We start from the raw sequence: 10,953 nt of genomic DNA, 5'->3' as shown, positions 1-10,953 counted from the left end.
AAAATATTGATAAATAATAGGTACTCACTGCTCTGTCGCCAAGGTTTCTTACGCGGCAGTGGAGATAGGCACTCTGCCCCACGGTAGTAGTCACTTCCCTCTTGGTTGTGTTGTCAAAATATGGTTGACTGTAGATCTGGTTATGTTCCCATGCCGTTTGGCTTTCTTGGGCACCTCCTAAAAAAGAAATGTGGGTTGAATTAATAAATCCTTTTAAAATTATATTTTTCATTCTTCTATTTTGTATCATCTTTGAATAATGTAGAGATTATTTATTAAATAAAATTATTCCTCTTCTTATATTGATAAAAAAAACTAACACGAATGCAGTTAAAAATGAAAAAAAAAATTATCATTTCAGTCTTTTCTAACATTTACTAGCGAAAATTCTCTGAAGAGCTAGTTGCATACCCATTTGACAAAAATATAGCATTTAGCTATAGTTACAAACACTAGGTTTTTTTTTTAAAATACACAATTGTTTTTTTAACAATTTAATGATTGCTATGCCTAGTACTTCTGAGCCTGTACAAATTTTTACACTTTTATTAATACATAATTTAAAAAAAAAAGTCTGTTTTGTTTTTATGGTTATAATGAACCACATATCAAAGGAATAAACCAAAATCCTTCCTTTAATTCGATTATTCTATATCACAGAAAAATGTTTGTCAATAATCCACCAATCTTAATAATGAAAAAAAAATAATAACAATAATTCCACCTAGTCATGAATAAGAACTATCCTTGGAAATTTGTTTCACGGAACCATTCGAATTATGTTTCTGAAAACGTAACACAGTAAATATTCAATATATTTACAAACTCCATGAAGATTACATTCAATAAAGTAGTTGTTACCTCAAACTGGTTAAAATAAGTCTTAATGTGAAATAATAGTTTAAGAAGTAAAATAAAAATCGGTAGTAACTCTAGAATAATGTCTTTATATAGATTTCAAATAATTCAAAATAAGTTATTATAAATTGTATACAGATATTTACTGGTTCGAGGACTGCCAATTCATCAGAGATGTTAAACATTTCCAGCATGAATTCATAAAAGTTTTTTTAAGCCGACATAATTATAGAAAACATACGTGGTCTTGGAGAAGCACAAGAGGACGATAAAGGCATGATTTTGTAGTTCCTGGCTTAAGAAGGAGGTGTAGATAAAATAAATAAGAATCCACCAAATTGATTCACATATTGTTATACATTTATTGATAACACAAAGAAACATTACAAAATATTACACAAGCATATAGTTAATCATCAATATAAGTTTTTAATACGTCAAGCCTGGATTAATCTACGGTTATATGAAAAGTTTAAAATATTTTTGGTGCTACTTTTGGGAACTACAGTCCGATTTCAAAAATTAATTTTGTGTTGTAGTAAGAAAGTTTGTTTATTATCCCATTGGCAGTGTATTCCGTGGCGGTCATAGGCGGAGCGTCAAGTACCAAATGGTGTATTCCGTGACAGTCACGGGCAAAGCGTTAATTACTATTCAGCTTATCTCTTGTCACGAACGGGCAGGGTAAGGCCTTCAAACTGTTTAGTCTACTAGAGATATCTAAGAGACTCTTTGGTCCTGTGTTTTATAAGATTACTGTAACTGAAGAAGAAGACGAAGTTTAGTTTTAAATTCAGGATGCCGGAAACTTTGAAACCGATCTCACAATTCCTTGCACTAGAGTTTAGTGGTTCATCAGTTCTGAAAGTCGTTTTTGTGAAATGTAGAATATTAATATCTACTCCCACACTCCTCCGATTGACAGAAAGACATTTTATTGATATTATTCCGCCAACTGTAAAAAAGGCCAAACCGTATAGAATTTGTGTAGTATGCTGTTCGAAACAAAAAAAGTGAGAAATACGAAGGGAGAAGAAAGAAATAGGGAAACAAGATACTACTGGCCGGATAGTGACTTCAGCTTATATATCCTTCAGCTTTTAAAATATATTATACAATAACTAATTAGTAACAAGGTACATATAAACAATGTTTTTCAACACTTTTTATTACATGCCGAAGTATTTCCGAACTTGAAAAAATAAAAATTTTTTTGGATCAGAATTCGTAATTATACCACATAGCGAAAGTGTAAAGAAAGAAATTTCATACACCATTCTCGTCATTAATAAACCCACAGCTTTATGGTATTTTTGACCATGTTCCTTGGAAGTATGGGAATGAGCAATGAGACTTAAAAACTATTGTTTGATTATTATATTAAAGTTTGTTTTTGTATTTTAAGCGCTTGATGACCTCAGTAACAGGTTAATGTCAAATGGCTGAAGATTTTCAGCATTAACAAAACAAACAACCAGTTTATTACTATGTGCATTGATATTGAAAAAAATTATTGTTTAATGATCATCTCCTTAAACATACTTTAAATTAAATTAAAATCACTTAAATTACATCTATATCATCTAAACAATTTTATAGCCGTTATTTTGGACAAAGGGCAAATAGAATCAAGTAACGATTTACCATACTCTAGGTCTGATATTTAGTGCACTCCATTTTCCAAACCTTTTGATTTATTTAATCAGCAAGTAAGGCTGATTGAGTAGAGGAAGGGCCAAGCAGAGAAGCAGAAGAGAAGAAAATGAAGGGGACCAATTAAATCAACAAGTAAGCCTATTCAATAATGACTCAATGTAGCATTGCTCAAAATCAACATTTCATCAATCCGAGTTTTATTTGGCTTGACTGTAGACGTTTCATTCATTTCAAATAGTCATCTCACTCACATAATTTATTTAATTGAACCAGTTCAATTCTTTGTGTTCTTTTATTTGTAAGTTGTTCAGTTATTTATTCAGAATCCTTTTTGATTCACTTCATGTTTAATTTTTATGTGCTCAGTCATTGCTCTTCTTTTATGAAATGTAAACTTAATTCTGCTAATAATTTTTAATTCAATCATTTATATTTTAAAACTTATTAAAAATGATTTGAAATAAATGTTTTGAATTATAATAAAAATTTTCAAGCAAAAATGAGTGATTGTATAAAATAAATAAATCTTATCAATTATCTCTTTGGGACACAAGTTACAATGCTAGTATAAAGTAATCGACGATTGATATATAAATAGAAAGAAAAGAATCCAAGATGTGGAAGGTGTGACGGCATAAAAAAGTCATTTTTCTGCTCCGGTGGGGTCCGAGGGTTGTTGGATAAGTGATTTCCAGAATATGCCCGTGTTAGCGATACATTAGTAGAGGCATCTGCTTTAATGTAGCCAACAGCCTTGCCATCTTTTATTCAGTCTAGAGCTATCCTCTGGATCTTTTTTGACGGCCGTATCCTTACCGGTGAGCCGAGTCTTTGGACTCCTGGGCGGATATAGTTATGGAGATGAAGTGTAGACAAAACAAATATGGTCAATTTTGAAGTGACTACATCTACGAACATTGGATTGGATATTATGATTGGAGTTGTAGTAACTCCTTCCAAATGATACAGTTCCTTCAATTCAATCGCCAATTCCTGATATTTCCTTAGTTTTTCTCCCACAGTAGAGCTTATATTATTATCGTTTGGGATTCCGAATAAGTTCCGCTTTCTTTTTTCTTAGATCAATAAGGAGGATATCTGGTTTATTATGGCGGACTGTATGGTCCGTAATTATTGATTCATCCCAATAGAGCTTGAAAGGACCTTTGTGGAGGAGTCCATTTGGGTGGTACTTGTAGTATGGGCTCTTATTTTCAATTAAGTTGTACTTTATCGCCAGTTCCTGATGCAAAATTTTGGCCAAATTGTTGTGCTTTTGTAAATATCTAGTACCAGCCAACACTCCACATCCACCCGTGATATGTAGGATTGATTCCAGCACTACCGAGCATAATCGACACTTATCCGATGCAGTTGCGTCTTTTAGCAAATGCTTCCTATATGATTTGGTGGCAATAACCTGATCCTGGATTGCAACCACGAATCCCTCTGTCTCGGAGAATAGCCTACAGCTGTTAGCCATTCATCTGATATTTCTTTGGCTATGGAGGCTTCGTTCAGTTGGCTGTAGAATCTCCCATGCAGAGACTTGCTTTTCCATTCCGCCAGTCGTTCATTTTCTGAAACAATGTTCAGTTCATCCGCTTGGCTCAGGTTCAGTGCAGTCAGCCCATAATCCATTGTAACGGTTGCCTCATAAACACTAGTGGTTTTTGAATGGAAATATTGTCTTAGGGATAATTCTTGCTTGTGGCACGCTTCTTCAATATTTAAGAGTCCTCGTCCTCCTTCTTTCCTGGATAAATAGAGTCTGGATTTGGATAATATGGGATGGTGGACCCGCTCTTGTGTGAGTGTCGTTCTTACAAGACGATCTATTTCTTGAAGGCTGGTATTTGACCACTGTAATATACCAAAGCTGTAGCTTAGCGCTGGTATGACCTAAGTATTGATGGCCTTGATTTTATATTTTCCAGAATGTTGAGTCTTTAATATTATTATTTTTATTATTAGTAGTAGTAGAAGCAGTATTATTATTATTATTATTTTTATTAGTCAAACCCTTCGAAATTTTGGCCAAGTCTATGCTCCTTTCTCCCCCTCCCCCATTATCAAATGTTAAAAAAAAAAACTAACGAACTGTTACAATAGCTATGTAAGGCCAGATATAGTGATAAAGAAATACAAAAAAAAATCTGTTCTCATTAGAGATTGCATAATACATTTTGTTATTGACATAATTTTTTATTCAAATAATAAGGAGCTTTCAGTAACTCCAATCAAGAATAGAGAAAAGGGATCTTTCTGAAACCCTATTATTGAAACTCAATGACCATCTAAACAATAAAAATTCAGTTGGGTAGGGTAGGAGTGTAACAGGGAAGGGCAGCCCCTGGCGAAACTTTTGTTAGGGGATGCAAAATATCTGAAAATCCGACTTTGCTGTTTTTCGTTGGATTTGCAGAAAACGTCTGCAACCTACTGTTACTGCGCAAAGTAAATGTTCGTTTTACATTCTCTCAGAACACGTGTATTGTTCTTTGTATAACGGTTGTCAGTTTACCATCAACAAAAAAAAAATTAAATATTTTTATTTATTTCTAATGTTTAATTATTTAAAAAATTTTCAGTTGATATTAGTTTATAAATAAATAAATTTAAATACATAATTAGAAAAAATGGGTTATAATGGTTAATACTTGAGGTTAAGAGGATAACAAATTATTACAAAATGGTTTATAATTATTTATATTATCACTGAATAACAGATAATAAAATTCCTGGTGAGTCAGCTCACCTTTCCTAACCGGTCAAGTCCTATACATGGTATTGACGAGTTTCAAGGCTCATCCTAGCGTGACCTAAGTCTTTTGCCAAATCTAAATAAAAAATCTATTCAGCATTTTCGGAGATATGCTGGGGATGATGAAGGGATTTTATTGTCAAATATAATAAACAAAAATGTAGCTGAGAAATTAAGTATGAAACATTGAACTTTCTATAAATTTTTTATCGAATTTGCAAATAGTTTTAAATATTTACATACCCTGAAGTTTACACGACATATGTATGCTTTTGATTAATAAAGTGAAGTGAAAAAAATCTTCCATTTATAAATTTCTATAGTTTTATATTATTTATAAATAATGATGTTATAGAGCTATCAACCCATCATCAGGTACAATGCAATTATCAACCAATTTCAATTATGTGACCAGCTTAACAAGAACTAAAATGATTAAATTAGCGACCTTGACATTATTATTTACTACAATTACTACATTTTTGTTACAATATCATTTCTCCTTATTGAGTCCACCATATGAAAATTACATTAATTTTTATTATTACGATAATCTAATGATAATTTTATTTAAGGTTTTGAGTTCTTTTTATGTTGGATGCATGATTAAAATTGGTTGTTTGTGGATTGCAGTACGTTTTATGATGGGGAGATGACTCCAAAATATTGAAATGAAATGAAAAAATAATTTTATTCTTGGACGTATGTCCCCTAAGAATAAATACATGGTTCATACATCATGATTTTTGTCTGGCAACAATTTACAAGCTTCCAGTAAGTAAAATGAAATTACATTGGGATATTGCCTTAAATACAGTTTAAGCAATATATCCCTATTTATTTTATTACAGTTTGGTTATACAATAAGTGAAGGGATAGGTATTGCTTAAAGGGAAGAATGGATGAGGACTGGCAAATGGTGATAGGAAGAGAATTCCTGAAGGATGTTGTACGTATGACGAAGGATTTCCTAAAGAAGGCGGTTCTATAGAAGGGCATATATAAATCGATCGGTTGGAATCTGGTGTTAAATGAGTGGATGGATGAACGAAGAGAGAGGAGATCAAGGATATAGGTAGGTTTTTTGATTCTAAGAAATCTGTCTAAGATAAACAACTTTAAGACAAATATTGTTACTAATAAATGATATAAAATTAAAGAAATTTATAAACGGAAGATATTGTCAATCCACCTGATTGAATAATTCTATAAATATTCCATAAATTCAATCAGACCTAAATTATTAACACAAATTTACAATAATTGACTGTAAGTTTCGTGAGTTTTAATAAATTTCCTCATCACGTCTTTGATTAAAATATGAAAATGAAATCATCTTTTTAGGTAAAGTTCTTTCATGATAAACGAATTTTGTCAATATCTAAATGTGAATTTAAATATTATAAACTATTGTTACAATGCAATCTACTGGAAGACATTACTATGATTGGTCTGCTTGTGTAAGCAGAATTATGAAATCGAAGACAAAAGGTCCTTTCAGTGATCAGCTATCTGTAAATTTATACAAATTTCTCAAGACCTTTTCCTGGATAATGTTTGTATTATTATTAATATAGTTCAGTCCTATTCTTGCAATAAAGGAATGAAATATTCAAGGTATTGGGTTGGTAGAAACCTTTATTCTAAAATTTATTTAAATTAATGAATGTCAAAGGTGAAAAATAAATTACTTAAGTATTTATTTAATCTAAATAAACTTTAGATGCGAAGTCATATAAAATATGTTTCACAGACATTTATACAGTGCTTACTTTGTGGCAATTCTCATATTCTCTTTCTTTATATTTCTATTGTGTAATATTACATTCTGTCTTATATTTATAGATAATGGTAATAGGGATTATAGGACTCGCTCTGGCTATGTTTACAAATATATAAATTAAATGATAAAAAATAAGAAATAGAAGAAAAAATATAATTTAATAAATAAATAAATAAAAAACAAAATTAAACATAAAGTAAAATAACATTTTGACACTCTCTTTTTCTCTCATAGTCTCAAAACTATGTTTGTGGACTCCTTTGAAGAAGCGACCACAGAATTATCATAAAATAACAGTTTAATTATCCTTAAAAGATTTTAAGTTTGGTATATTTTGGAATTACTGATATACTTTTGAAATATTTACATTAGAAGTTGGTTAGTTCAGTAAACTAAGGTTCCATACACTTAATCCGATTTCAGTTTCGAGTTTAGCAGTAAAAGAAACATTATTCTCTCATTATTATTAATTTTTAACAAACCCTGAGGTCGGAAGACTCAGGCATACCTAGCTCCGAAATTGGGCAACAAATTGTTCTTCATTAGGTTGGTAGAAAAATTAGTGGTTTAGCGAGAGTGTTGACCACATAGGGCCGCCAGTAGCCGAGGAGAGCTGTCGCCTCGTAACTAAAGCGCTGCCGGATCGAATCCAACCTGAGAGTGCCGACTTTTATATATTTTAAAAGAAAACTTGATTAATATTCTAACTATGAGGTAAACATGGTTAGAATATTAGAACTTGTAGATAATCTCGTATGTCACAAATTACCAGACAGAGGTTAAAAACATAATAAAATAAATATTAATAGTTTAGGTTAAATATTAATTTTTCTCCCGTGCCGTCTGAAAAGAAGTTGGCCTTACAACCACTATCTATAATTACTATCCACGTTGTTAGAGAATAAAAAGGAGAATCAGTGAAACGAGATGGTGTTTCAATACGAACTCTGCACTCGGAACGAACTGGTAAGAGTTGAAACAGCTCATTGTTCGGATTGCTTTAACTTTCAAACGGATCTCGTCCGTGTAATCAGCTAGCTCAGAAGAAACAGTCTGGTTTAACTTAGGGAAAAATATACAAGGGAGCATCATCTCGTCAAAATACTTCCTCTACCGTCTGTATCTTTGGTAAATGTCAATATTTTCCTTCGTTAAACGAGCATTCATTAATGAAGTAGGACGAAGTCGGCCATACCCTTTTCAGACTCTATTCCTTACGGTCGCTGGAGACGGTGGAGGATGAGAGGGGAGAAAGCTTCGTTAAACTTCTTTAGCAGTAGAAACAGGATTGAATTTTAAATTCCTTATTAAATACTAATGTCTCGAGATATATTGGCTTGATATCATCGTACACCGAGTTATAAAAAGGAAAATTATATCTTATTGCTTTTTTAATAAAAGGAATAAAATACTCTAATTGCAGAATGGGTTTCAATTAATTGTTTCAAAAATAAATAAAATCGTACAGTGAATAAGAATGCATATCCTTAATCCTTTGGTAACATAATCTATGTTATCCGTGAAGAAGAACCATAGCGAAATACACTAGTAATATTTCAAACCTAACCTGACTAATCACCGTTTATATTTCTGAATAGGTAGGTATTATCGGATAGGTAGCAATACCACCAAAGTATCGCTACATAACGCACATTCATCCAAATTCAATGATGGATTTTCTATTGATGATATACTTGTCATATTATAAAAAGAAAATTTGAAAAAAAAATTAAACCTCGATTACGGAAATCACCCTATATTATACTCCTTCTGTTTTCTAAGACACGGAATATTATTGCACTTTTCCTTAAACATAGTGGATTGCTAGTGATGCCTATAAAAATTATGAAACTTTGCATAGTAGTCGGGTGCCTTTCACTGAACGCTACAGCTTTTGGCAAGTATATTCAGTCCTATGTGTCACCATACAGAAAGCTCTTGCATCTGAACGTATAAACATAAGGATCTACATGATAGTAGAAGAGTCTGGAGTTTCGTTCAGATGTGGAAGGGACCCGACTACTATATAAAGTTTCAATATTTTTTATAGACATCACTTACAATCCATTAATATATTCAAGGAATTTCGCAATAACATCCTGTACCTTAGAAGAAATAGGAGGGGAGAAAGAAAAAGGAAGTCGGATTTTTATTTTTATTTAAATTATTTATTATTTTGGTACTTAGTATATTATAAACGGACTATGAAAAATTCTTCAATTCTACTCAATAATTTTCATTTAAAAAAAATATTTATCATCCTACTGGCTGCTTACGGCAATTTCACCCTCTCTAAGTCTGGACTGTTCTTTTGATGCATATTTACTACTGTGCAATAACTAATTGTAATATTAATAAGGTCAAATCATATACAAAAATTCAAGATATATTAAAAGTTTTTGCTAATAGTTTTCATTATCAGCTCACGCATTTCCCAGATCTGCAGAAACGGATAGTACACTACTGCATACTGTGGAGTACCGGACTGATATATCGACCAGTATAGTATGTATCAGAATGCTAAAAAATAAAACACGATTCTAGAATTAAATACGAAAGTAAGCAGTGATGCGAATGCTGGTATAATTTTCGATAAAGGTTGACATAAAGAGAAAACATTTTAGAAATTCAAAGAATCCTGATTTTGGGTCTAATTAATTGGCCATGCTCTATCGGTAACGAGTCCTACTTTTTTTGTTTGTAACTGGAAGCCGTATCAAGTTTATTGGCAATGTGAATTTTCCGGCTGAGGAAGCAAGGGACGACACTGACAGCGTAACTGATGCGTTACAAACTCAGTCTGTATCTCCAATTGATTCAACAAAATTACTTTAGACCAATCCCTACCTGCCACCCTCTCAGCTCGGTTATCTGCACTAGTTAGATTACGTTTCTTACCTAAGTGTAACCATCTATTCCGCCTATTTTTTTCAGTTCTGAATTTGTGTGATCATCAAGAAAACAAAATTAGATTTTATGTTTCAATGCAAATATAATCCAATCATCGAATAATATCAATTTTCACTTCTTTTTTTTTTATCATTCAACAATTCGTTCCATTAATTTTTTCATGGGCTTATATCGCGGACAAAATGATGACGGCAGGGGGAAATATGAAAGATTCAAGAACGATTATATCAAAATATTTTTTATAGCTGGTAGCTGTGTTTCCTGAAATTCCTGCTTTTTCTGAAGTATTGTATTTGGAAACTGTAATATAGGCCTCATTATTATTGTAAATTCTTTCCGTTCATCATTGTCTGAAGGCTTAGGGCGACTGAAGGAGAGATTTGTTACATTTTTCACGAATTTGTAAAATTTCCTTTTTCAGTTAGAAAATAACTTAGTCGTTGAATGATTTAATTTTTACATCAATGACCCTTTTAATATTTTTTGTAATAATTCACTTTGGATATATTGCAATTGATTTAATGTTGAATTTGCTATATAGGAACTCTACAAGAGGTAATTACAAACCTCCACCCTGTAGTTTATGGAAAATAAAAATGTCTTGTATCGATCTTATAATTATTGGATTTCACAGCACAAAGACTTTGTTTTTAGAACAATTCCGTAATTTCGGACTCGTAACATGATATCTCAAATGTCTAATAGTGTAACTGGTGTATTTTACTGCAATACACTTCCTGAACTATTCAATAGAATTTTTCGCTTCCTCACTGCCGAAGGTTGCGAAGGAGGAAGTTAAAAAAAAATCAATTTTCATAACCAAAATTTAAATTTTAACTTGCATTTTCTAATGGACGTAATTGAACAGATTTGGTTTCATGTTTGTCTGTTGAGTGTAGTCAAATGTTTTGGCATAGGCCTTAATGTGCGGATTGGTGACTAAATAGTTCCATATCAATGATATCTAATTTTATCTCTTACT

General features: G+C 31.9%; 1 protein-coding gene across 1 annotated transcript in view; it reads right to left on the bottom strand.

The window, feature by feature from the left end:
- Window positions 1-1,136, bottom strand: part of LOC106683209 (zwei Ig domain protein zig-8) — an 83,571-nt gene extending 82,435 nt beyond the window's left edge. Inside the window, exons 1-2 of the mRNA XM_014424522.2 lie at window positions 1,100-1,136; window positions 29-177 (exon numbers count right to left, since the gene is read on the bottom strand). Of these exons, the coding sequence (XP_014280008.1) occupies window positions 29-177; window positions 1,100-1,136 (186 nt within the window). The remainder of the gene's footprint in view (window positions 1-28; window positions 178-1,099) is intronic.
- Window positions 1,137-10,953: the final 9,817 nt, after the last annotated feature.

Source organism: Halyomorpha halys, unplaced genomic scaffold, assembly GCF_000696795.3.
Source record: "Halyomorpha halys isolate HHAL.00 unplaced genomic scaffold, Hhal_1.1 Scaffold473.1, whole genome shotgun sequence".
Classification (NCBI taxonomy): domain Eukaryota; kingdom Metazoa; phylum Arthropoda; class Insecta; order Hemiptera; family Pentatomidae; genus Halyomorpha; species Halyomorpha halys.
The sequence above is the reverse complement of the archived record's forward strand: the minus strand, read 5'-3'. Positions and strand labels throughout refer to the sequence as shown.